Source organism: Lagenorhynchus albirostris, chromosome 15 (genome assembly GCF_949774975.1).
Source record: "Lagenorhynchus albirostris chromosome 15, mLagAlb1.1, whole genome shotgun sequence".
Lineage (NCBI taxonomy): Eukaryota > Metazoa > Chordata > Mammalia > Artiodactyla > Delphinidae > Lagenorhynchus > Lagenorhynchus albirostris.
In genome coordinates this window covers 20,776,799-20,804,540 of record NC_083109.1, presented here as the reverse complement: position 1 = coordinate 20,804,540, position 27,742 = coordinate 20,776,799, and the positions used below count along the sequence as shown (strand labels likewise).

At 43.9% G+C, this 27,742-nt stretch overlaps 1 protein-coding gene across 3 annotated transcripts in view; it reads left to right on the top strand.

The window, feature by feature from the left end:
* The window catches only part of DHX35 (DEAH-box helicase 35), a 77,381-nt gene that overhangs the window by 25,914 nt on the left and 23,725 nt on the right, over positions 1-27,742 (top strand). For all 3 annotated transcript variants that reach the window (XM_060124424.1, XM_060124423.1, XM_060124422.1), the window contains exons 7-15: positions 58-127; positions 2,037-2,096; positions 9,692-9,804; positions 10,756-10,852; positions 11,737-11,895; positions 14,630-14,840; positions 19,815-19,939; positions 23,420-23,474; positions 26,455-26,550. In XM_060124424.1, the coding sequence (XP_059980407.1) occupies positions 58-127; positions 2,037-2,096; positions 9,692-9,804; positions 10,756-10,852; positions 11,737-11,895; positions 14,630-14,840; positions 19,815-19,939; positions 23,420-23,474; positions 26,455-26,550 (986 nt within the window). The remainder of the gene's footprint in view (positions 1-57; positions 128-2,036; positions 2,097-9,691; positions 9,805-10,755; positions 10,853-11,736; positions 11,896-14,629; positions 14,841-19,814; positions 19,940-23,419; positions 23,475-26,454; positions 26,551-27,742) is intronic.

Below are 27,742 nucleotides of genomic sequence, written 5' to 3'. Positions count from 1 at the left end.
GATGGGCTTGTGCAGTGGTTGGTTTGATGCTTACTGAGATTGTCCCTCTGATTCTAGTGCCATCATGCTGGATGAAGCCCACGAGAGGACCTTGTACACCGACATTGCCATTGGCCTGCTGAAAAAGGTATAGCTTTGCTTTTGTTTTTGTTTTGTTTGTTGTTTGATTAGGAAAGTCATTGTAGCAATTTAGAAAATCCAACAAAATACAGAGGAAAAAAATGAAAATCATCTGTCATCCTGTTCATTCAGAGACAGTCACCGGTAGAATGTTGGTATGTTTCCTTCTCTTCTTTTTTCTTTGTGCATCTTTTTGTGTGTGTACATGCGTCTGTTTTGGCAAAGTGGGGATTGGATTGTATGTTCTAAGTTGTCTCTTGCATATTTTTCTTAACGTTACATCAAGATCATTTTCCTGTGTGATTAAATATTCTGTGAAGACATTATTTTTAGTGGCTACATAATCACGTCTCTATCATAAAGTATTTGACTCATCCGTTACTGTTAGGCATTTATATGGCTCCCAGGTTTGAAGTTATTTTAAATAATGTTGCAGGGAGCACCCTTGTAGTTAGATATGTTGCATTTCTGTTTCTTTTCATTCTTTCACTATTTATTATAAAAGATTTCAGGCATACCCCAGGGTAGAGAGAAGGATTTAATGACCCCCATGTGCCCATCATCTGGCTTCAACAGTTATAGCCCACAGCCAATTTTGTTTCAACCTTACCTGCATCCTCTCCTCCCTTCCTGTATTTTCTGGTTGTTTTCTTTGGACAAATTCCCAATCACAGGAGTCTAGAAAGAGGTGATAGAGCATGCACTCTGGCTTCAAATCTGACTCTGCTGAGTTTACTCATCTCTAAAATGGGACAGATACAAGTTTCTCTCTCTGCTGGTTTACTTTCCTATCTGATAGCCACTAGCCACCTTAGGTTTTAATCAGTTGAAATAGAATAAAATAAAAAATTCAATTCTTTAGTCACACTGGCTATATTCCAAGGGCTCTGTAGCCACATGCAGCTAGTGGCTACTGCATTGGGCAGAACCTCTCTGTCTTTGAAGAGTGTTCTCTTAGAGCTGCCCTATGACATAATTTGTTGTCAGGCTAAACTTAGAAAATGTAAAATTATTAGGATGGTGCCTGACACAGGGCCATAAATAGACTATGAGGTAACTTTCCCATTGGGAGGATGTCCACAGCTGGGTGAGGGGAAGGTGGGCTGGATTTCAGAGGCCCCTAGCCTCTTTGTGCAGTGTATATACTATACAACTGTACTCAGAGACCCTGGAATAGCACATAATTTAGTATATGCTAGTTGCTGTTGTTATTGTTATTTTCATTATTAATTTATTCCTTGGCCAAAGATTTAGACTTTTTGATACTTATGAGGAATTATCCCACCAGGTTATTGCCTTCTGAGGAATGGTATAACAAGGGGGCCTATTTCACTGAATCTTTGCTAACACTGAAAATAAATCTTTGCCAATGTGATGGATGAAAAAATAATCTCATTGTTGTTACACGTTTTTGCTATAATTTATTTGATCATTTCTCCTATGCCTCTTGATCATCTGTTTCTTTGAATAACTGTTAGTATCTTTTGTCCATATTTCTACCTTGGTGTTATCATTTATTGTTTGTTTGCTTTTGATGTATTTTTTCATACTTTAACTGTATATACATAGATTCTGACTATCCAGGTGTCAGGAAAAAATGGTTTTACTTCTGGTAAATTCATATTTAGGTTTTAAAGTTCCTTTATACTCTCTATCCATTTTTTTTTTTAGCTTTTTATCTTGGAAAATTTTGTCACTTACGCAGTTAGAAAGAATAGTCTAATGAGCCACCTTTTCACCTGTGACTTAACAGTTATCAATTTGTGGTTGGTCTTGTTTCATCTTTAAGCTTCCCCCTCTGCCCCGCAAAAAAGTACACACACTGGATTATTTTGTAATAAATTTCAGATATCAGATTATCTCATCTGTAAGTATCACACTATTATCATTGTCTTTTTTTATGTCTTCTTTTTTAGATTCAGAAAAAGCGAGGGGATCTTCGATTGATTGTGGCTTCAGCCACCTTGGATGCAGAGGTATGAGCATTTCCCCCTCTGGCCCTCTGGTCCTGGTTAGCACTGGGATTGTTGGACATGTCCTTGGGAAGCTACCTGCAGCAAGAGCTTATCTTTGGCAGGATGGCCTACCTTCCTTATGGGGCCATCCGATGTCCTAGATTCCATGTGATCAGAGGAAACTCCTTTTCAGCTTGTGGGTGGAAACTAGCCTGTAGTTAATTGAGTTCACAGTTACCTATTTGTCTTGTTTCTCTACATACTATGTTTTCCCTTACACAGGCAATTTCTTTTTATTACTCTAGTTGGAGGCTATATTTCTTTCTTTTTTTTTTTTTTTTTTTTTTTGTGGTATGCGGGCCTCTCACTGTTGTGGCCTCTCCCATTGCGGAGCACAGGCTCCGGACGTGCAGGCTCAGCGGCCATGGCTCACAGGCCTAGCCACTCCGCGGCATGTGGGATCTTCCCGGATCGGGGCACGAACCCGTGTCCCCTGCATCGGCAGGTGGACTCTCAACCACTGCGCCACCAGGGAAGCCCTATATTTCTTGAATTTATGACTTTAGCATTTATATTGGGGGTACAGTTGAAGTTTTCCCTGTACATATAATAATTTCCATGCTATAACTTTTTTATGGCTAAGTTTACATTATTTTTCTTTTTTAAAAAAAATTTTAATTGAAGTATAATTGATTTACAATGTTGTGTTAATTTCTCTTTTTTAAGGATTTTTAAAAAATAAATTATTTATGTATTTGTTTTTGGCTGCATTGGGTCCTCGCTGCTGCATGTCTAGCCATGGTGAGCAGGGGCCACTCGTCGCTGTGGCGCGTGGGCCCCTCACCGCGGTGGCCTCTCCCGTTGCAGAGCAAAGGCCCCAGGCGCGCAGGTTTCAGTAGTTGTGGCAGGCGGGCTCGATAGTTGTGGCTCACGGGCTTCAGAGCACAGGCTCAGCAATTGTGGTCCACGGGCCTAGTTGCTCCATGGCACGTGGGATCCTCCTGGACCAGGGCTCGAACCTGTGTCCCCAGCATTGGCCAGCAGATTCCCAACCACTGCACCACCAGGGAAGCCCCTGTTGTGTTAATTTCTGCTGTACAGCAAAGTGATTCAGTTATACATAAAAATATATATATATTCTTTTTAATATTATTTCCCATTATGGTTTATCATGGGATATTGAATATAGTTCTCTGTGCTATGCAGTAGGTCCTTGTTGTTTATCCATTCTTTTTTTTTTTAATAAATGTATTTATTCATTTTTGGCTGCATTGGGTCTTCATTGCTGCGTGCAGGCTTTCTCTAGTTGCAGCAAGCAGGGGCTACTCTTCCTTGCAATGCGCGGGCTTCTCATTGCGGTGGCTTCTCTTGTTGTGGAGCACGGGCTCTAGGCGCGTGGGCTTCAGTAGTTGTGGCACATGGGCTCAGTAGTTGTGGCTTGCAGGCTCTAGAGCACAGGCTCAGTAGTTGTGGTGCACAGGCTTAGTTGCTCTGCAACATGTGGGATCTTCCTGGACCAGGGCTCGAACACATGTGTCCTGCATTGGCAGGCGGTGTTTATCCATTCTATATATAAAAATGTATATCTGCTAACCCCAACCTCCCACTCCATCCTCCTCAAACCACCATCCCCCCTTATTTTTCTCTTAATGACTAATATTTTAGTCCAGACAGCAGTTCAGTTCAACACATAATTTTGACCACTTGCTACACGCACGCACGCACACACACACACACACACACACACACACACACACACACGCGCACAGTTCTGGCTACAGGTGATTCATACACTCCCTGACTTCTCCGGGAAGCAGACACATAAATAGATATTTGCAGTTCAGTTTGTTCAAGGTGCTGAGACAGCCAAGGAGGGGGTGCTCACTCTCTAGTCATCTGGGGGATGTCCAGAAGCTTTCGCGGAGGAGGGACATCCCACCTGGCTTGGAAAGATGCACAGAAGTTCACCAGATGGGCAGGGGTGGGGAAGTGGGGAAGTGCATCCTAAACATGCACAGAAACCACAGGGGCATGAAAGCATGTGTTCAAGCGGCTGTGAGTCAAGTATAGGTGGGAGCCATACCTCGCCCGTGGTCCCCTGCGGGGGGTGAGGTGCCCCCCGTCGCCTCTCTGTCTCCTTCCAGCTTCTTCAGTGCTCCTTATACTCCTGCCTCCCCTTGCTGTTCCAGAAAAACCTAAGCATGCTTCTGTTCTTGGTGGGGGGGAGCCCTCTTTCTAGACCACTCTGACCCCAGACGTTCTCATGGCTTTGCACTCATTTCATTCCAGTCTTGATCAGTTATTAGCTCCCAGACAGCCTTTCTTGACCACTGTCTAAAACGGTGTCCCTGTCGCTCTCCATTCTCTTACTCTCCTCATTTTTTCTGTTTAGCACTTCTTACTAGCTAACATATGCATATCTGGGTGTTTGTTTATTGTATGCCTCCCATCACTAAAATGTAAGCACCATGAAGACTGGGACTCTGACTGTCTTACTCTGTTATCCCTTTCATCTAAAACAGTGTCTGGCACAACAGAGCAGGGACTTGGGGTTGAATGAATCTTAGTTGAATGGAAAGCAATGGGAGATTCAAATGGAGAGGCTGGTAGGGGTCAGATGATGGGAGGCCTTACAGGCCACGTGAAGGAGGAAGGACTCGCCCTGCTGGTCAGGAGCCCCAGCAGAGTGTGAGGCATAGCAGTGACTTGATTGCATTTGGGTTCTAGAAAGATCACTCTGGGTGCTGTGTAGAAGAGATAAGAACAGATGTGGAGATCCCAGTCAGGAGGGCAGTTCTGTAATGCAGCTGAAATGAAAAGGGCCTGGCTCTTGGTATCCCTGTGGCTTCTGGGATGCAGAACAACTTGGAGAAGAAACTCAGCATGGCTGACAGAGATGCCTGCATGTGCCCTGGCTGGTTTCTCGGACCCTCTCACGGGCTGTAGGAGTCTGCTGTCTTAGGTCTGCCCACCATAACTCTTGGGTTAAAGCTCTCTGTTGCCCTCTTTAATAATTCTTACGCCCTTTACCCATGATACTGGCTGGAATGCTATTTTGAAGGCTGCACCTGACCTCATCTCCTGTTATCTCCTCCATGACCACGTTGCCCAGAACATCTTCTCTATTTTACCCCTTATGTTCGTCACCACCCCCCTTTAAAAATTATTCCCAATGGTTTTTTTTTTTTTTTTTTTTTTTGCAGTACGCGGGCCTCTCATTGTTGTGGCCTCTCCCGTTGCGGAGCACAGGCTCCGGATGCGCAGGCCCAGCGGCCATGGCTCACGGTCCCAGCCGCTCCACGGCATGTGGCATCTTCCCGGACCAGGGCACGAACCCGTGTCCCCTGCATCGGCAGGCAGACTCTCAACCACTGCGCCACCAGGGAAGCCCCCAATAGTTTTTATTGTGCTCGAAATCTATAGCATCCAAGCCTTTCTTAGAATTATTGTTAATACTTATTTCTTGCTTACTTGTTTTTCGCCTTTCATTGTCTTTGGTGTGGCATGGAGATTTAAAAACATAGCTTCTTTCTTTTCTGCCTACTATAGTTGATAGAGACGGACTTCCTGGAAGTGATTTTTTTAGGTGGGAAAGTGGAATGTAGGAGTTGTGTCACGCCTTGAGTGCGCTAGCATGCAGGGGCTGCTGGGTTGTCAGCAGCATTCACGGGGTCCTTGGGTGGGCTTAGGCCGTCCTTTTCTTCATCCCTTCCTGGCTCGGCCAGTGAAGGGGAGTGAGGTCTGTGTGTGAGTGAGGGGGGACCCAGGTGGGTGTGAGTACACGTGGGGTGTGGAATGTGTTCCCAGGTGAGAGAGCGAGGAAGAGGAAGGAATGGGCTGAAGTGGATGAGAGAGGAAGAGTGCGTGGGCGTGGGAGTGGGGTAGGGCGTGGCTCAGGTAACATTTTGCCCTAGAGGCCCAGGGGGACCAGAACTCATCCCCGGTCCCCCAGCTGCTGGATCTGTGGGCGACAGACTCATTCCAAACTCCACTGCCTGGAGGGATAGATACCACCCGCTCTGGTTTCGCTCAGGGTCTGGGGTGGCCCAGCCTGCAGGTGAGGAACCAGTGATGGTGGCTGGGAGGCAGAGGAGGCAAGCGGAGGTTGACGGGAGCTGATCAAATAGTCGCCTTGATTGGTTTAGCTGTTTGTAAGCCTAATTAAGTCAGCAATTACAGAATATGACCGGGTATAATTACGGAGTATTGATCGACCATTGTATCACATGGTGTTGTTTTTCTTTTATTGGCTTCCATTCACACGGCAGAAAATATGATCACTGACAGCTCCCACAGTTTTTTGTCACAGGTCCAGCTTGAAGAGAGAATAATTTCTCTTTCCAGATTCCTGAAGAAGGAATTTGGGGTCTGCTGGGGTCAGGAATCCACTTGGGACCATTCTGCATGGGCCAGGGGTGGGCAGGTCATGTCGGCGTGGCTGTTGGGGTCCAGTCCTGTGGGTCAGATCAGAGCCGCTGCCAGGAGGAAGCTGGTGAGCTGGGAAGGCAGTGCACCAGATGCCCACACCGTTTATGTTCCATTTCATAGACGAGCCTCTTCCTCTATGTCATTTTATGTTTCTCACCATGTGTGTGTGTCAGTGTGATCCATGTCTTTGAAACTTGACTTAAACTCTTGTTTTCTAGGTGGTTGAACCCACTTCACTCCTCCGGGTCCTTCATTCTGCCTCAAGATGCGTACACTGTTGATACTATATTTATTTGCTCTCTAATCCATATTTTATATTTCCAAATAGAGATAAAAGATAAAGATCTTAAGGATAAAAGTCTCATGCCTTCTCACTTAATGCTGAGTTTGATTTCTTGAAAGAGCAGCTCCCTGTCTTTACCCCTCAGCACCACAGACTCCTTAACAGAAGGTGTGGCCATCTGCACTCTCACACCAGTGTTAAGCCTTCAGCCTCTTCCCTGTTCTGCTTGCCTTTTTGGCCCAGAAAGCCTGTCTGCCAAGCCTTTTTTAAAATCTTCCTCCTCCGCCTGCAGCCTCTGGGGCTCCACCTTCTCCCCTCGCTCCGCCTCCTAGATGGCTTCCCCAGGCTCCTTTGCTGGCTGCTCTTCCTTCTCCAGGCTGTTCATCTTCATGGCCCCTGGTTCAGTGGATGCTCCCACTTCTGGCCTCTTAACTGGGCTCCTTCGCTCCAGCCTGGGCTGCCAGCAGCAAGCTAGCCACAGACCATGAAACTCATGGACCCACGACTCCTACAAACTCGTGGCTCTCAGCAGCTCTCCGGCAGTCCCTTTCTCGCTGTCGTAGTCATTTTGGCTCAGGGCATTCATTGCTTTAGGAAGTTGCTTCTTCTGTGTTTTTTTTTTTTGTATGTGTGTGTTTTGTTTTTTTTTTTTTAGCTTTAGGAAGTTTTTACCCCTCATTGAGTAAGAAGTAATTCCATCGTCCCCGGCATGCACGTGTGCCCTCACACTCACAATGGCCAGGTCCCATCTGTCACACTTCTGGAATGCATTGCTTTCACACTGCCCCCGTTCATGCTTTCATTCTTTGTCCTCTGAGCTGTTGTAATAGCTTCCTTAACTAGTCGGCTGGGCTCTAACCTCTGATCGCCCCTGCCCTTCTCCAGAATGGCCTCCAGAGCCAGGGATGCAGAACAGGTCTGATCACCTCACACCCATCTTCGCTGCCCTTGTCTTGCCCATCTAATAAAGTACCTGTGCAGTATGACATTTGGACCACTGCAGAATGATCACTACGATCACTTACTGAGTACTGTTCGAGGCCAGACCTGTGCCAAGTGCAGTCAGACACACTTTATAGGAGCAACAGCCTTGCAGGGTGTAGAGAGCAGTTCATCCATTTTGTCAATGAGACAACCAACTCAGACATGAGATGGGCCTGCCCTAGACCTTGAGCTGTCTGCTCCATCGGGGCCCCTTTACATCTTAGTCTACACTCTGCTGTCATCCTAGGAAGGGGGTACCTCTTCTCCTTCCTAGCTAGTAATAATTGTCCTCAGGCTTAGCCCGGGGATACTGCTGCCTCCAGGGGATACTGCTGCCTCCAGGAAGCCCTCCCTACAGCCAGTCATTATTGGTCTTTCTTTCTCCCCAAATTGTAACTCGCAGCTCTTTTCTGGTCATCCAGTCATTGGGCCTCGGTTTATGTTATGATTGGTCCTTTGCACGCCTTCCTCCCTGGCTTATTCACTCTTTTGGGGAGTGGGATAGAGTCTCTTCTCCCTTGTTTGTGCGTCACTTGTAGTGTGCCCATGCTCTGCACACCACAGGACACAGGAAGGCTGAAGTCGCTTGCAGAGAATTTACCCAAAAGAAGCGTGGAGAGTGGTGCCGTGTGGTTCTTTATAGCACAGCGCAGTTCTTTTGTTGGCCTGAGGCTTGTTTTCTTATGCCTGTGCAAACACGACTTTGAGGTTAACATGTAGCATCAGCTATTTTGTAGTTCAGTGCAGTGGACTCTTCTAGAAGTGCTCCTCCAAGCCCTTTCACATTGCGCTCGATGCAGGTCCTCAGGGCACCCCTGGGCTCCCAGTTTCCAGGAGCGGGCGTGGGTGTATTTAGGGAAGATACCTGGGAACTAAAGAAGACAGGCCTTGTGATCACATGGCCAGGCCTCCTAGGAGAAGAGAAAGTGATGCTGGGCCAGGCCTCAGGGGATCGGGAAGGTCACTGAGAGTCAGATAATGGTGTGCTCCACCTTACAGGATGTCTGTGCCCCTGCAGCTAGATAGCAGCCCCCCTCCAGCACTCTGTGTCCTGCCGGCTTGGTCACTCGGTTCTTCTCGGTCTCAACTTCTCTGTGTGTCTTGGGTCACATGCCCCAAGAGGGCATCTTTGGTGGAGTCTCCCTCCCGCATCTTTGGCCAGTGCTCTCACGTCAGGCCTCCCTATAGACTGCAGGTCTGGTGGTCAAGTGCCATTGAAGAGGACGTGGCCACCTATTCAGGAGGAATTGCCAAGAGCCACTCTTCTCAACAGGGTCCTGTGGGAGCATCGGAGAAGTGAATGCTTGCCAACCTGCCCCATACAAAGTGTTGTGCTTCTTCCTGTGGGGCATATAAAGATGGAGAGGACTCTGTCCCTGTACATGTAGAGTACATGCAGATCTGTAACTGTGCTACCAGGGACACATCTACTGTTCATAGACGTATACGCTTCCTTTATACACTGATAACTTGTGTGATCAGAGCTGTGCTTTCCAGATCAGAGCTACACATCAACCTGATTTAATCCTTATTTAACTTGAGTTACACCTTCTGACCTAATTTTCTGTTAAATAAAATATGGGGGTTGGGGGGGTGGGTGTGGGTGGGTTAAGATCAATAGCACAGCTGCATGTTGACTCAGATGCACTGCTGAATGCAGTTTGGAAACCTAACTTTTATCATTTCTATCAAGTCTTCGGTAAAGAGTCTGTTCATTGAAATGTGATTCTCCAAAATTGCAATAATAAAAATATGATTTTTAATAATTATTTTGTAACCCCTAGTCTGTATTATATATATCCAATCCCTACTCCCCACCCCCTGCTCTGCCAGTTTTATATTGTTTTCTTTCTTTCCATGAGTTACTATGAACCGTTTTTTTTTGAGAGGAGTGAAGAATTGATTTTTTTTTTTCTTTTAGAAATTTTGGGATTTCTTTAATCAAAATGACACCAGTGACCCGACCAGGGATACTTGCGTGATCCTTACAGTGGAAGGGCGAACATTTCCAGTGGATATCTTTTATCTACAAAGGTTTGATGATCCTTGCATTTTTAATGAGGGCGATTAGAAAACTAGGCCTGTTCTGTGGGAGGAGAAGCAATTGCATCTGCTTGAGGCTCTGAGGGCGAGGTGCCAGACTGCTGAGGAGGGGCGGGCGTGTTTTGCACCTCCCATCATTGATAGGGTGTTGTGGAACCCTGCTCAGTATCACTGCTGGATTTAGTTTAAACTCTCCATACTGATGTGCAGGTTTCTCTGACTCTGTGGTCCCTGGGCTCAGCTGGAAAGAGCAAAATGGTAACAGTGTCGCAGGGAGGAGGGTTCTATAGTTGTCAGAACTGGGCTTTACAAGACTGTCTGTCAGCTTGGGCAGTATTAGTGATTTGAATCATTTGCTTCTCAGCTCTTTACATCTTAGCAAGAAGGCCTTGTTGCCATTTTCAGGAGGAGCCTTGGACAGGAAGGAGTCATCCTAATTCCTACCCCTAGTCACTGGACAGACAAACACCAGGAGCTTGGGCCAGTGGCAGATGAATCCAGAGAGTTGTGGGCTTGACTTCTGAGTGATTCTAGAGGGACAGGACACCCATTATCTCCTGTCAGACATGCTGCCAGTGGTCAGGAGGGGAAATAGAGTGTGGGATTCAGCACTGGGACCATAGATCCGGTTTCCCTGGCCAGGCATCCTTGCATGCTAAAGATAGGACATCTATTTGCATGGGTTTATTGCTTTTATGTCTCTGCAAATAAAGCCAAAAATCATAGTTTACATGTAATTACGGATTGTTTTTGAATGTCGCATTTAAAAAAAGAAAAAAAAAGAATGAATGTTTATTTTATCAATAATTATTCATATATTGATTACCTGCTGGGCAGACCCAAACTAACTTTCATGAGGCTTTGCTGCCAGATTACTAGGGTAATTGATCTATAATTAATGAGCATATTCTAGTGATGAATTTATCTCACACATCTTTTCAGTCCTGTTCCAGATTATATCAAATCAACTGTAGAAACTGTGATGAAAATTCACCAGACAGAGGGAGATGGAGACATATTAGCATTTCTCACTGGCCAGGTAATTCCATCGGACCTTTTCTCTGTGGTGAACAGACATGTTAAGGCAACACCAGAATTTATACGGAGGCCTGTTACTTTACGTAGCCACTGATTTCATGTTTTATTGTATTTTGTGGTTACTTGATTGCATAAATAATTGTATAGTTTGATGTCATTCATCTATTAACTCAATTGCCAGAGAGTCATTACTTCCTGCCTCTTCTGTCTGCAGAGGGTTAAATGTATTTTAAATTTATTAGCTAATTCCAGAGTAAATTAGAGAGTTCAGTGGGCCGTTTTGATACCAGAATTGAATACTGTATGCGGTACATTTTGTGCATCCTTGTTGTTGCTGCAGCCCCTTTTCCCAATGATACCTTTGCAGCTCATCCTGGAGGGGTCAAGTAGGCACATCACTGGAAAAACAACTGAACAAGCCCAAATGCTCACTCAACGTTGTAGCTCTGTTCAGAACTACCTTCTAGTTGTAATCATTTCCACTGTCAAACGTTTTCCATGGCTCAGTAATCTTTTCTAGGGAAAGCTTGTAATGATTCTGTATGCCACAGCTTGTCCATACGTATGCCACGCTGTTGCCACAGAGCATAAAAAAAAAACTCAGTAAAAGTCATAGTTTTGGTATATCAGGAATTCTTCTATTGACTGCAGATAGTGTAGATTTCAGTGATTAACCTGACAGTTGCAAATTTTCACCCCCATCGGCATCATTGTTCGGTAGCATTTGATTAAATACCACCCCAGTGTGGAACTTGATGGCTCTGACAGTCATGAATCTGACCACATTTAAAATCCTCATCCCAACTTTCATTTTCTTGCAGTATGATAAAATGACATGCTTCAAATTGATCTCATTTTCTTTGGTTCCTGGTTCGACGATTTTAGGAAGAGGTAGAAACTGTTGTGTCTATGCTGATTGAGCAGGCTCGAGCACTGGGTCGGACTGGGATGAAGAGACACCTCCGGGTTCTCCCCATGTATGCGGGACTGCCTTCCTTTGAGCAAATGAAAGTGTTTGAAAGGGTGTCACGCACTGTCAGAAAGGTGAGACTAACCCGAGGACCAAGGAGTATAATCACGTTGGTGCTCCTTTGCTCTCCACTAGAAAGATTTATTTTATTTTATTAAAAAAAATTTTTTTTATTGAAGTAGAGTTGATTTGCAATGTTGTGCCAGTCTCTGCTGTAACAGCGAAGTGACTCAGCCACACACATACTTACATTCTTTTTTACATTCTTTTCCATTATGGTTTATCCCAGGAGACTGGATATAGTTCCCTGTGCTATGCACTAGGACCTTGTTGTTTATCCCTTCTAAATGTAATAGTTTGTATCTACCAACCCCAAACTCCCAGTCCATCCCTCTCCCTCCCCCCACCCCCTTGGCAACCACAAGTCTGTTCTCTCTGTCTATGAGTCTGTTTCTGTTTTGTAGGTAGGTTCATTTGTGCCATATTTTAGATTCCACATATAAGTGATATCATACGGTATTTGTCTTTCTGACTGACTTCACTTAGTATGATAATCTCAAGTTGCATCCATGTTGCTGCAGATGGCATTATTTCACTCTTTTTAATGGCTGAGTAGTATTCCATTGTATATATGTACCACATCTTCTTTATTCATATATCTGTCGATGGACATTTAGGTTGTTTCCATGTTTTGGCTGTTGTGAACAGTGCTGCTGTGAACATAGGGGTGCATGTGTCTTTTTGAATTACAGTTTTGTCCGGGTATGTGGAAAGATTTATTTTAAATTGAAGTAAAATTTGCTCAATAGGAAGGTCTCTTTAAGAACTTAAAGTCCATGTTTCTGTGCAGCAGATCTAAAAGCGCACAGTAAATAACGTGTTGCAAAGATTTCTAAACCTGCCCCACAGAAGGTTTAGTAATTATCAGAGTAGGTGACTTCTCTTTGCTTCTTTTCTTCCTGCCTAATCTTTCCCCGTCTGGTTTAAAGGACTGTCTTGGTGGATCCTGATCAGTCAAGAACGCTAGATTAGTTTCTGCAGAATGGTTTCTAAACCATTTGTTAGAAGCGTCAGTTTTCCTGTAGAGCCAAGTTTGAGTCAGTTAATTCAAGGTGTGGCTTAAACATCCTTGGCCTTGAAATTGGGGTGGGGAAGGGTGTGGTGAGAAGCATGGGTTTAAAGGAGCCAGTAGGCAGCCAGTCTGCCTCCTGTTCATCGCCTCCCTGGGCCTTGCTCTGTTTTCCCTTCCGTCAGATGAGGAAGGTACAGAACTGGCCCGAAGTCAGCTTAGAGTAGCTATTTATCAGCAGGTGGCAGAGAACACAGTAAGTGAGGAATGACAGGTCTGAGGATCCCCTTCCAACTTCAGGCCACTTGCAAGAGGGCACCCTGCCTCCTGGCCATTGGGACGGAGCAGCTCAAGTCTGTCCAGTCAAACGTGACCTGCAGCCAACTAGTCAGGAGGTCTGGGTTACCGTGTGCCGTGGGATGAGTTACTCAACCCTGAGGCCCAGTTTTCTCAGCTGTAAAGCATGAATAGCAGTAACTTTTAGATAGATGGTTTTATAGCATAAAATCCTGACTCTAGTATGTAAAAATGGTAGGAAGGGGCTTCCCTGGTGGCACAGTGGTTGAGAGTCCGCCTGCCGATGCAGGGGACACGGGTTCGTACCCCGGTCCGGGAAGATCCCACATGCCGCGGAGCGGCTGGGCCCGTGAGCCATGGCCGCTGAGCCTGCGTGTCTGGAGCCTGTGCTCCGCAACGGGAGAGGCCACAACAGTGAGAGGCCTGCGTACCGCAAAAAAAAAAAAAAAAAAAAAATGGTAGGAAGATGTTTTATAAAACGATCGATGTAAAAGTGCCCGAAAAATGTTCTAAGTGCTATCTGTACATGTCTCCTGCTGCCTCATACCTTCCAGGGGCAGCGCCCAGTGCCCTTAGAATAAAATGCAAACCCCTCACGTGGCCCAGGGCCTGTGCATGATCTGGTCCCTGCCTCCCTCCTAAGTTCGTCTTGTATTTATTTACTCTGGTCTCTGGCTGCATAGGCTGTTTCTGCTTCCTCTGCCTGGATCCCTGTAGGGCTGGCTGCTGCTTATTACTCAGGTCTTAGCCCAAAATCTTCTTTTAGAGAGGTTTTCCCTGGCCATCTAACCTGAAGTAGCACTCCATTATTATAATATATGATGTATACATTGAATGCTACATAATATTAGAGTAGTACCCTGTTGCATTTTCTTCCCAGTCACTCTCTTGTTTATGTTCATTATTTCTCTACCCAAACTCTCATACTGGAATGTAGACTCTTGTCCATCATACATTCCTGGCAGCTTGGAGAGTGCCTGGCAATGTGCAGACCCTCAGGAAGCATTTAGAATGTGAGTGAGCAAATGACTAGACATGTACAAGGTGGTGATTTACTTAAGTTGTACAAAAGGTAGAAACTAACATTTGTTGAATGTTACTCTGGGCCAAGTACTCCAGGTACCAGGCTGTAATCACTTCATGTATATTTCACATTTAATCCCCTTAAGGACCCTGGGAGAGGGTAAATATTATTATGGAGACAAGGAAACATGCTCAGGAGGTGAAGTAATTTGTTCAAGGTCCCACACTTAGGGAGAATTCAAACCCAGGGTACCCTGACCCTAAAACTCATCATGCTCTATCCAGGATACCAAACTGCCTCTCACAGGTTCTGCACTGTCAGAAATATCTTAAAACCTTTTAGGATTTTGATTAGTTTATTCTGAGTGAAAAGAACCAAATAACGTTTACCCTTACTCTCCTTCCTGTGGGGAGCCTAGGTGATAGTGGCCACCAATGTAGCAGAGACCTCCATCACAATCAGCGGGATTGTGTATGTGATTGACTGTGGCTTTGTGAAACTCCGAGCCTACAACCCCAGGACAGCTATTGAGTGCTTGGTGGTGGTCCCAGTGTCCCAGGCATCAGCCAGCCAGCGAGCAGGACGTGGTGGCCGCAGCCGCTCAGGAAAATGTTACCGCCTTTATACAGGTAAGTTTGGCTTTTTTTTTTTTTTTTAAAGGGTTTTGACTTTCTAATACTCAGCCTGGGCATCAGAGAATATTACAGATATCTACCATAATAGGCAAAACTTAACATAAGATCCAGACTTCCCTCACAAGGCCCTCGGTGATCTGGCCTCCACCGCCTTCCTCACTCCAAATGTGGCGCTTCTTTGCTACTGCTCCCTGCTGGCCAGAGCTGGACCACGAATCACCAGTTATTTGACATCTTTCTAACCTAATGTCTGTGCCTCAGCCTCTCTGTAGCCACGTGACGTGTAGCTTGGGCCCTGCGGCTCAGGTCCTGTCTTTCTTACCTTTCCCTTAGCTTCGTGTGCCAATGTGACGTGTAGCTTGGGCCCTGCGGCTCAGGTCCTGTCTTTCTTACCTCTCCCTTAGCTTCGTGTGCCATTTTCTTGTTCTGGGATCCTTGAATCCCGTGGGTCCTCGCATTGGGTTCCATCTTTTTTTTTTTTTTTTAATGTTTATTTACTTTCTTATTAGTCATCTATTTTATACACATCATTGTATACATGTCAGTCCCAATCTCCCAGTTCATCCCACCACCACCACCACCACCCCCTGCCGCTGGGTTCCATCTTTACCTCTGGTTCAGAGCATCTTTGCAGAGCTAAACTGGCAGGATGTCTCCTGAGGCTCATTGATAGAAAGCAATTAGTTGGTCAACTCCTGCTCTGTGCCATGCACCATGCTAGGCTCTGAGGGAGCAAAATGAAATGACAATAAAGACTGTCCCAGCTCATAAGGAGCTTTCTCTCCAGCTAGATGACAGCCTTATCTGCAGAAAATGATGTCCCCAAAGCTGCTCTTTCCTTCTTTGTACTTCTCTTTTGTGGGCAATGGTATCAAGGTTTCTCTCAATTGTCCAGACTTAATTTTCAAATCATTTTTAACTGTCTTCTGTCCAATATCCATCTGCAGTCATGTACCAGATCCGGGGGGGTTTACCACTTATCTCTTCTTTGCTTTCCGGTTACCGTCATCCTTGTTCAGTCCTTGACATCATTTATTCTTTTAGCGAATGTTTACAGAGCACCTGCTCTGTGCCATGCATGGAGACAAGGCTTGGAAGTCTAGGGCCAGGTGAGACACGGTCTGTGGCCACGTGGCTGACAGCTTGGTGGTGGAGACAGGCTCATGAACAGATCAGCATATTATGGTGTGATAGGGTCACCTTAATGGAATGAGCCTTGGAAGCAGAGAGCAGGGAGTTATCCTGTTGGAGAGGGCTCCACAGTCAGTAATTGAGCCCAATCTTATTGGCAGCCCAGTAGTTAATCCAGGTGAAGGGATAGCAGGGGAGATTAGATTCCAGCGCACCAGGCAGAGGGAGTGGAATGTACCAGTACTTGGAGGGGAGGAAGGGGGTAAGGAGGATTCATGGGAGGGAGGGGGAAGGCAGAGCCTGAAACCAGAGAGGTGAGGGTCTTCTACTGAAGGTGCTAAGAAGGAATGAGGGAAGTGCAAAGAGAAGAACCAGGGCTAAAAGAGGAACTGAAATAAGGGGAGGAGGAAGTTTTAAGAAAACAAACAAACAAAAAATTTATTAAGGTGTAATTTACATACACGAAATTAACCATTTTAACTTGAACAGTTCAGTGGCATTTATTATGGTTCACAGTGTGCAACCACCACCTTTATCTAGTTTCAAAACATTTTCATCACTCCAAAGCAAAACTCCTAACCCATTAAGCAGTTTTTCCTCCATTTCTCCCTGCCCCCAGCCGCTGACAACCACCAACCAACAGTCTTTGTTCTTTCTTTCTGGATTGACAGTTGGCCCTCCGTATCTGCAGATTCAACCAACTACAGATTGAAAATATTTGGGAAGAAAATCCCAGAAAGTTCCAGAAAGCAAAACTTGAATTTGCCCGCACACCAGCAACTGTTTACATGGGGTTTACATTGTGTTAGGTACTATAAGTAATCTAGAGATGATTTAAAGTATTCAGGAGGATGTGTGTAGGTTATATGCAAATACCATGCCATTTTATATAAGGGGCTTGAGCATCCCCAGATTTTGGTATCTGCAGTGGGGGAGAGGGATGTCCTGGTACCAATCTCCTGTGGATACCAAGGGAAGACTGTATCTGTTTTGGATATTTCATAAAAATTAAATCATATAATATGATGTTTTGTGTCTGGTTTCTTTCATTCAGTGTAATGTTTTCCAGGTTCATTTACATTGTATTAGTACTTCATTCCTTTTTGTGGCTGAATAATATTCTGTTGTATGGATGTACCACAATTTGTTTATTCATTAGTTGATGGTTGCTTCCACCTTTTGGCTATTGTGGGTAGTGCTGCTATGAACAAGCATGTATGTGTACTTGTTTGAGTACCTGTTTTTAATTCCTTTGGGTATATACCTAGGAGTGGAATTGCAGGGTCATATGGTAATTCTTTGTTTAACTTGAGGAACTCAGGTTACTTTTAAAGAGGAAATGGCCAGCATCATCTCATGCTCCAAAGAAATCAAACAGTAGACTGTGGACTAAAGATTGGCAAGTGGCTTTGGTTAAAAGGTCACTGGAGTCCTTAGCATGAGCAGTTTTAGTGGAGGTGAGGTTGAGGAGAGGCCACGTAATGGGCTATGTTAGATCCAACCTCTAGGCTTTCTCCGCTAGTCTGCTTCCAGAAAACGCAGCTCTGAGCAGGGTGCTACCTGCTCAGACCCTTAACAGTTTCCCAGGGCCTTACGGGACTCTTTCTAGCTTGTCTTCTCCTGTTGTCCACCAGCACCTACCCTACACTGCATCCCTGCTGAGCTGCACTCTTCTTGGACATACCTTCTGTTTTCCCACATCCACCTCTCAAACCTTTGGTACCTTTCCATGGGCTGTTTCCTCTGCCCAACAGATCCTCCTTATCCTTGAAATCCTCCCTCACATGTCAGTGCCCTCAAATGCCTTCTCCCACCAGCTGTCCTTCCTTCATCCCTCTGCCTCCATTTCTCTTTGGGAGGACCCCTCACTGGGACCTAGCCTGTTCCTCCTCTTGGTCCCAGGCCCCTTTGAATCACTGAAACTTCTCAAGAGCCATTGGCCTACAGCTCCTGCAGCTCTTGGCCCAATGCCTTGTGTACTTGAGTTCTCAGTAGAGTTTAACTGAGTGTCAATGAACTCTTAGGAAGCACCTACTTCCTGTGAGCGTCTTCTCAGCAGGATCGTCCTCTTATCTGATAACTTTGTTTCTGCCTTGGTCAGCAGTGTGCTTGGAAAATACAGTTATCCTACCAAAAGGCTATCCCCCAAACACTCTTGCAACTTGAAGGGAATATCCCATTTGGAACTTCCTGCTGTTGCCTGTTACCCAGAACCTTCCAAGTAGACCCAAGCACTTGGCAATTTGTATCAGTCAGTTCACAGAGTATTTATTGTCTGTTTTCTCAAATTAAAGCTTTCTGAAGTCCTTCAGTGGTAGTGCTATTTCTTCATGACACCTTTTGTTTTGTTCTGATTTTTTTTCTCTAGTTAACTAAAGATTTATGATCTGAATGGAAGTTGAGCCACCTTTGTGTGAAAGAGGGTGTGCACAGTTAAAGTGTTGACTGATGTGGGAGGACTGTGTATATAATCCTCCTCTATGTGATCCTTAAGCTTTCTGAATATACACAAAAAGGATTTAATTTCTTCCTACCTGTCTTTTCCCCATGCTTTTTTTTTTTTTTTTTTGCGGTACATGGGCCTCTCCCGTTGCGGAGCACAGGCTCCGGACGCGCAGGCTCAGCGGCCATGGCTCACAGGCCCAGCCGCTCCGCGGCATGTGGGATCTTCCCGGACCGGGGCACGAACCCGCGTCCCCTGCATCGGCAGGCGGACTCTCAAGCAGTGCGCCGCCAGGGAAGCCCTCCCCACCCTTTTTATCTAGCTTTTATAAAAAGGCTTCCCAGAGTCTCTTTCCTTCCTCTCCGCTCTCCTGCCCCTCCCATCTTGGCACCTCTGAACCTGATGGTGCTTTTTCCTCAAAAGGTGTTTGAGGACACCTTTTGTTCCTGATGGTGCATGTAAGCATTCATTAATCTGTTTGGGGCAGCATCAGATTCTGGGAGTGACGTGTGTGCCTGGCTCAGTTTAGAAAGTTAGATTTGGACAAATTTTGCTGTTTATAAGGTTTGGTCATTTTTTTTATATTTTGGAGATACTTTGGTTATGTTCTAGTTATATTTGGTGATTTATCTTGAAATAGTTCTTTGCTTTTATGTGTAGTTCTGGCCTGCTTGACATACCCCATCCCAAGCAGAGGGAATGGCAATTGGCCACCCATAGTGATTCAGCAAATACTTGTTGCTTTGATTTAATGTTTTGCTAACAAGAAGCACATTTTATTTTAATTAATTAATTAATTAATTTTTGGCTGCATGGGGTCTTCGTTGCTGCGTCCGGACTTTCTCTAGTTGTGGCGAGCGGGGGCTACTCTTCGTTGTGGTGCACGGGCTTCTCATTGTGGTGGCTTATCTTTTGCGGAGCATGGGCTCTAGGCACGCCAGCTTCCATAGTTGTGGCATGCGGGCTCAGTAGTTGTGGCTCGTGGGCTCTAGAGCGCAGGCTCAGTAGTTGTGGTGCATGGGCTTAGTTGCTCCGCGGCATGTGGGATCTTCCCGGACCAGAGCTCGAACCCGTGTCCCCTGCATAGGCAGGCAGATTCTTAACCACTGCGCCACCAGGGAAGTCCAAGAAGCACATTTTAAAAAGCATTCTAAAGTAAAAGGAGAAACTTTTATAAAGATATATTGTTCAAATGTATTTATCTAAGGTATTTAAAAAAATAGAAGGATCTTTCCTAAATAAGAAACAACTTTATATCACAATATCATGTGCATCTGAGCCTAGACTCCTAGAGCCTCTCATTAAAGTTAGAGAAGGAGAACTGTTCCTTTGGCATAATGATTGCATTTGATTGTGACATTTGATCTCAAACAGTTCTCTTTTCTTATCCTTAGAGGAAGCCTTTGACCAGCTGCCTCAATCCACTGTTCCTGAGATGCAGCGGAGCAATCTGGCCCCTGTCATCCTGCAGCTGAAAGCGCTGGGGATCGACAACGTCCTCAGGTTCCACTTCATGTCGGTAAGTCCTGCCTTCTGTCTGTCTGGGAGGCCAGAGTGCTCCCAGGGGAGTGTCAGGACATTGATACAGAGTGTGCTGCCTTTCTGGGTTTTTTCACTTAGCTCGTGTGTTGTGTGCAGGGTTGAAGGGAATACAGCCAGACAAGGCTGACACAATTCTGTTCTTGTCTGTTGGGGGAGAGAGACAAGTAAGTGGGTAATGACAGTGCCTGGGCCCTGTACTCTGAGAGACAAAGGAAAGGCCCGCAGCCCAGTTAGTCATGTCTGAGGTGAGACCTGAAACCCATGTGGGATCTCAGCAGGTCGGGAGAGGTGGAGTTATCCAGGGCAGGAGTGTGTGTATAGGCCTAGGTGCCCAAATGTCATGATTGGGGGAGCCAGGAGGGCTCTGGTAGAGCTGCAGGGAAAGTCCCTATGGCTGATTGCATTTCTGATTATTTCCCAAGGTCAGTTTCCAGGAGTAGGATTATTGGGTCAAAGGGCCATGGTCATTTCCTTGTTACAAGGCTGAATTCCTTTACAGGTATAAACTCCAGCAGTGCATGAATGCCTGACTCACTGTACCCCTATCATGCCATGTTATTTTCTTTTAGAGTTTTGCTAATTTGATTTGGTGGGGGGAAGGAGGAAAAATATTATCTGTATCTTTTTTGATGTCTCATAAGATTAAAAAAAAATTATTGGCCACTATATATTTCTTCTGAAATATAAGAAGAAATCTACATAATCTTATCTAACAGATAATCCATTTATCTGTTAGAATTAGTGTTTATTAGTGATTAAGAGTACGTTAACCATTAAACACATTAACCTTTGTCTATAGTATTTCTTGTAAAGTTCTTCTGATTGTATTGTATTGTATTTTATTGTTTGTTTATGTGCAGCCATTCTAAGCAAAGATAGAAATATCTTTCCATCTTTACCTCTGTGATTTCTTCTGTTACTCTTGTGCTTATGAAGCATTTCCCCATATCTAGGTCAGTTAATAAATATTTACTCATGTTTTCTTCTTGAATTTTTATGATTTGAAAGCTTGCATTTTTAACTCCTTATTATATCCCAACTCTGTTGGTATATGATGTGTAACAAGGCTAGATTCCTGGGTGCTAAAGTCCCTAATGTAGCATGTCATAATAAACTAGGCAAATGAAAGAAGAGAATGTAACAATATCATCTGCTCTCCCAAAGAAAACATACTTATTTCTCATAAGTATGGAGAAAATATACGCTTTGAATGTTGGTATATAGTACAAGAAATTATACGGAAAAGTGAACAGTATATGCAAATCAAAAGCTTATGAAAAGCTCCACATCTAAGATTAAAGGAAAACATAAGGGCAAAAAGGACAGATCAGTGTCTCAGAAACTATAGAGTTTTCAAACGTCCTTGTGAATATATCGAATACTCACTAAAGAAAAAGCTAAAGGAAAGGGAACAGCACAAATAGTAACTAACGTTAGAACATGTTTGGCTTCTCTAGGAGAGATAAATGCAAGTTGAAATAGCTGTACCACTGTACGTTAATTGAATGATCAAACATAAGGAAAAATGGTAAAATCCAAAGCTGACACAGTTTGGGGAAAGTGGTTTTATATTCTGTTTCAGTCCTCATGGAGGACTTTCTGACATTATTTTATGAGCTGTAGAAATGCCTGGTATTTCTTCTCAGGGAATTTTCTCCTGAAAAAAATAATTCAAAAGAAACAACTTACATGTAGGATAATGTTTATAGTATCATTTTATATTAAATTAAAAATATAATAATGGAAATCATAAACTTTCAGACAACTGAAAAATGAGGAAAATACATATAAACTCATCTTCATATATTGCCTTCTGGTTATTTCCTCCTGAAATTGTGTTTTTTCACAGTTGAAATCACAGGATACATATAATTTTGTATATTTAGCAGTGATGATTACAGTAGCAAAGAACTAAAAGAACTCAACTGCCCAGTAGTAAGAAAGTTGCTTATTTCACAGTGTATGACCTTGTCAGAATAGTATGCAGTTGTCCCAGGGTATTTGCTGTGAAGTGTCCATGGGTACAAGAAACAGAGGGAACAGGAAAGCAGGCAGTGAGAAAAACAAGCTAAAATTATACACACACAGTCCTTCCAACTACATTAAAACAGCGTTTGCATATGATCCCGAATCAGATGAGGCCATAGAGAAATACTAGTAAATGTGTGTTGAGGTGAGAATACTCTGGATGTGATTGGAGAAGGGGGTGGGTAAAGGTGTGGGTTGTTTTGATTGATGATGAATTCAAAGAGCAGAATTCATTGGGCTTGGTGATTGACTGGAAACAGGGCCAAAGATTGAAAGGAGTCGAAGAGAGCCTGTTTTGTTCTGTAATTATTCAGAACCACATTCAGTGCTTGAGCTATCCATTATTCATGTAATCAGTGTAATAAAGGATCCCGGAGGGGTTAAGCTCCTCTATTTAGGTGCTGTGTGTATGTTGCCTGTTTGTAAAGTAGGATGTTGTGGGCACTGAGGAAAGGCTAGTGAATCAATTATATGATTTAGTCAACAGTGATTTGTTGAATCCCCAGTGTATAGTGAATCAGGTCCAGTTCCTACCCTCATCTGTGTGTGCGTGCAGTCAGCACAACTTTGAGAAGTACAGCTCTGTTCCTTGGCAGTCAGTGGGTGGGGTAGAGTGGAAAGAATGAGGCCTGAATTCAGTCTCTGACTTTGCCACCAACTGCCTCTAGGATCTTGTTCAAATGTCTTTTACTTTTTGTTATTCACTTTCCTCATCTGTAAAATTGAACTAAAACAGCGTGATACTTAAAATACATTTGTTGTGAATGTATTTGAGAAAAAAAAACTACGCAGTTTGCAAAAGGACTATAATTTCATTATGTGGCTTATAGATGAAATAATTTAGAGGACGATAGTAATGATGCTTGGTACTCAGTAGACGCCAGTAAAGGCGCGTGGAAGGAAAGAACATAGTAAGGATCCAGAGACTCAGACTGAAGGTCACAATATCAGCTTTGCTTAGCTTCAAATTGTCTGGCATTCTCTTTTCAGGAATTCAAATTTAACCGATGTCAGTTGCCCCCTATAGGCAGGGCCTGGGGCAGGGCTGTGGGTGATGCAAAGATGAATCATCCACCACTACTGCAGTATCATGGGGCTTCTTAGAAGGCTGAGACACGAAGTAAAAACTAGAAATGTTTGATGAAAGCTTAGGGAAAGCAAAGAGGTAGTTCAAGGTAAGAACCCATCGCTTCTGATTGAGGGGAGCATGAGGGAAAGCTTCAAAGGAAATGTTTAGCCAAGCTGAGATTAAAGACCAAATAGTACTAAGGGTGCTGAGAGGGAGAGGAAGGACATTTCAAGAGTAGAAGCATGGAGGTTGGGAAGTCTCAGGCATGTTAGAGAGAAGAGTGGATTGAGCAGGAAAGTCACATTATTATGGCTGTTACCTGATGAAGTTAACTTAGGAGGGTTTTTATGTTTTTTACAGCCCCCTCCAGCACAGTCGATGGTTCAGGCGTTGGAGTTACTCTATGCTCTGGGAGGTATGCCTGTCTCTTATTCTGTGTTTTCTTATCTGTTTATTAATATGTGATATTAGTTAGGTTGTATTCACGCTAGGGCTCTTAGTATCTTCAAGGCTGGGATTGATTCTCCCTATATGTATGGTCCTCTTAGTGACACGTAAGCTCATCCAAATAAGAAGGTGGGATGGTGATTAATGAAGTCCAGTCGTGACAATGAATTTATAAAGCCTGTGTCAGTACGTCAGAAGCTATTAATAACCATCGCCACAGCTACACTTCCAAGAGACATCTGGAAGATTCTCTACCAGTATTTCACATGTTACCTCTCTGCGCCTTTTCCTCTGTCCCTCGACCCCATTCTGAAATCTGGCCCTGTGTTCTCTCCCTAACTCCCCTTCCTTCCACTCCTGGAGTTCCCTATGGAGAATTGGGTAGAATACCAGGCTGTGGTATTGTTTGGGCAAGGAAACACCATGTTATGGAGGAACTTCTATCCTCTTGTTTGAAAATGTGGTATTTACCTTAAGATAGAGAAAACTGTGGCCTGAATTTACCTCTTCAGGAAGTTTGTGTCTTTTCTGTGAATGTTGCCTCAGGTGAATATAATATCCAGTTCAGTATTAAATTTCAGTGGAGGTTTTGTTCTTTGAGATTCTTTCTTTCTCTCTTTTTTTCTTTTGATTCTCAACATCTTTATTGAAGTATAATTCATATGCTATAAAATTTACCCATTTAAAATGTACATTTCAGTGCTTTTTAGTATATTTACAGGGTTGTGCAACCATCACTACAAGTTTAGAACATTTAGAACATTTTCATCACCCAAAAAAGAAACCCTGAACCCAATAGCCCTCCCTCCCCATTCCCTCTCCCCCATCCCAGCCTAGGCAACCGCTAATATACTTCCTATCTCTATATATTTGCCTATTCTGGACATTTCATATAAATGGAATCACATAGTATGTGGTCTTTTGTGATTGGCTTTTTTCATTCAGCATGATGTTTTCAAGATTTATCTATGTTGTAGCAGTATTGATACTTCATTTCTTTTTATTGCCGAATAATATTCCATTGTATCGGTATACCACTTATTATTCTTATTCATTTATCAGTTGATGAACATTTAGATTGTTTCCCCTTTTTGACTAATATAAATAATGCTGCTGTAAGTATCCACGTACAAGTTTTTGGTGGACCTTCTGCCAGCAGTGTGTGAGGGTTCCAGTTTCTCCATGTAATGACGGGTTGCCGATGCTTGTTATTATCTGTTTTATGTACTGTCGCCATCCTGGTGGGTATGAAGTGGTGTCTCGCCATTTTGGTTTGTATTTCCCTAATGACTGATGATGCTGAGTACTTTTTCGTGTGCTTATTGGCTATTTGTATATCTTTTTTGGAGAAATGTCTATTCAAATCCTTTGTTCATTTTTACTTGGGGTGTTGTCTTTTTATTATCGAGTTGGAGGAGTTCTTTATATATACTGGATACACGTTTCTTATCTGTGATTGTAAATATTCCTCCCATTCTGTGGGTTGGCTTTTCACTTTCTTGATGGTATTGTTGGTAATACAAAAGTTTTAAGTTTTTATGTGGTTCAGTTTATGTATTTTTTCTTTCATTGCTTGTGCTTTTGGTGTCTTACCTAAGAAATCATTTCCTAATCCTTGGGCATGAAGATCTCTCCTAGGTTTTCTTTGAAGAGTTTTTATAGTTTCAGTTCTTATGTTTAGTAGGTCTGTGATCCATTTTGAGTTAATTTTTTTGTATAGGGTGAGGTAGGGGTCCATCTTCATTATATTTATGATACCTTCCTGTGAAGGAATAGCCAACTATTGATTAAAAAAAATCTTCAATGATTTAAAAGGCCTTTAGGGTCTATATCACATCAGCCCTGAGTGAGCATACGCCAGAAAAGGTTTCCATCCTCTGTTCTCAAGCATGTGATAGGAACTTGAAAGCAAAGTCTCCTGGGATAATCTGAAATGTGTATGAGAGAATATCCACTATTTAGAAGTTTTTCATTTGGACTGATTTTCCTCCAAACAGAATGAAATTTAAAATATTTAAAATGTCTTCACTGATCTAACTAAGCTGGAAAAGGTAGAGGGGAACACCCAACTTAAATTTATTTATAAGCTGAATTATCACCTTCAAAGAGATGATTATATGGGAACAGAAGAGAAATGACCTTTTCTATCTTGCCCTGAGGTCTGCAGCAGGTGTTTTAATGCTCCATCTTGGGAATAGTCTAAACCATAGTAAAACGAGAGTCTCTATCTTGGGAATCCACTACCTCAAAATTGGCTATTGGTAAAGAGGCAAGGAGGGATGTGAGGAATTGAAGGAGTCAGCCCAGTTCAGCAAACAGCCCCGGAGGCAGTTGGATAAACAGCTCTGGTGTTGGCACCAAAGAGAGAGCCGGGCGTGTGTTTAGACTCAGTCATCAGCTTTGTAATTGCTCACAAATTTCTGAGAGGCCTGGGACATCTGTGGCCTCTCAGAAACTGGCCATGGAAAAAGGTCCAGAGGTGATGCAGAGAGAACAGCAGGAGAGGTGGCAGAGAAGCAGGGGAGTGGGGAATCATGGAAGCTGGGGAAGAGTGTTTCTAAGGAGCTGTGGTCAGCAGAGTCAAAGGCTGCTGGGACCCTAAGGAAAGTGCCCTTTGTGTTTGGCACTGTCTGGTTGTCGGTCCCTTGGAAAGAGCAGTCTCTGGGGAGGAGTGGGACCAGGGGAGGGTGGGGGCAGGAGGAGGCTGTGAGGCCATTTCCTTATAATTAAGTCCTTGTATAGAGGCCATCAGAAGGATCAGTTTTTCAAAATTGAGCATTCAAGAGCGCTGAGGAACTCTTTTCTTCTTTTATTGTAACAGCACTCTGGGTCAGGTTGAGGTTGGATACCTTTGTTTAGCATACATCATCTTTTATTCTCCCAACAACTGTGCATCTTCCAGCACCATGGTACATGCCTTCTGCTTTTTGTTGCTGTTCTTACGGCAGGGCTGGACAAAGACTGTCGCCTAACTGAGCCGCTTGGCATGAGGATAGCAGAGTTTCCTTTGAATCCCATGTTTGCAAAAATGCTGCTTGAATCAGGTAGGTGGAGACCAACAGTCCTCAATGATTTTATTTTGTCTGGGAGTTGTTTCCCAAATTCTGTGCACCCTGGGGAAGAGAGCACAATACATTTTGAGCAGTGAAGGAGCTTTCAGCTAAGGTTTGGGGCATGTGGCTAACTCGTGATTCGAGGTCAGTCGTCATTAATTCAGTAAACACTTTTGTTTGTTTCCTGTGGGTCTAGTACTGACACCTGATTTTTTTTTTAACAGGGATTTAAAAAAAATTTGCGGTATAACATACAGAACATAAAATTTACCATGTTAATCATTTTTGAGTGTGCAGTTTTGTAGCATTAAGTACATTCACGGTATTGTTCAGCCACCACCACCATCTGTCTCTGGAACTTCTTCATTTTTTTCAAACTGGAACTCTGTACCCATTGAGCATTAACTCCCCATTCTGTCATCCCCCAGCCCCAGCAGCCACCGTTCTGCCTTCTGTCTCTATGAAATTTGACTATTCTAGGAACCTCATAGAAGTAGAATCATACAGTATTTGTCCTTTTGTGACTGACTTTTTCACTTGATATAATGATGTCTTCAAGGTTCATTTATGTTGTAGCATGTGTCAAAATTTCTTTTTAAAGGCTGAATAATATTCCATTGTATGGATAGACCATTCATCTGTTGGTGGACACCCAGGGAGCTGCCACCTTTTGACTATTGTGAATAATGCTGCTATGAACATGGGTGTGCAAGTATGTGTTTGAGTCCCTGCTTTCACTTCTTTGAGGTGTATACTTAGAGTGGAATTGCTGGATCATCTGATAATTCTATGTTTAATTTTTTGAGGAACCACTGCACCATCTTCCACAGTGGCTGCACCATTTTGTATTCCCACCACCAAGGCACAAGGGTCCCAGCTTCTCCAACACCTTCAGATTTTTGTGAGAATATGAGTTAAGGGATAAAAGTGTATAACCTGGAGATCTTCTAATACTTAGAAGTCAAAATCATCTAGAGCAGGGGTCCCCAACCTCTGGGCCACGGACTGGTACCCGTCTGAGGCCAGTTAGGAACGGCGCCACACAGCAGGAGGTGAGCGCGGGCGAGTGAGCGAAGCTTCATCTGCCGCAGCCCATCGCTTGCATTGAGCCGTCCCATGCCCCTCCCCAGTCCGTGGAAAATTGTCTTCCATGAAACTTGTCCCTGGTGCCAAAAAGGTTGGG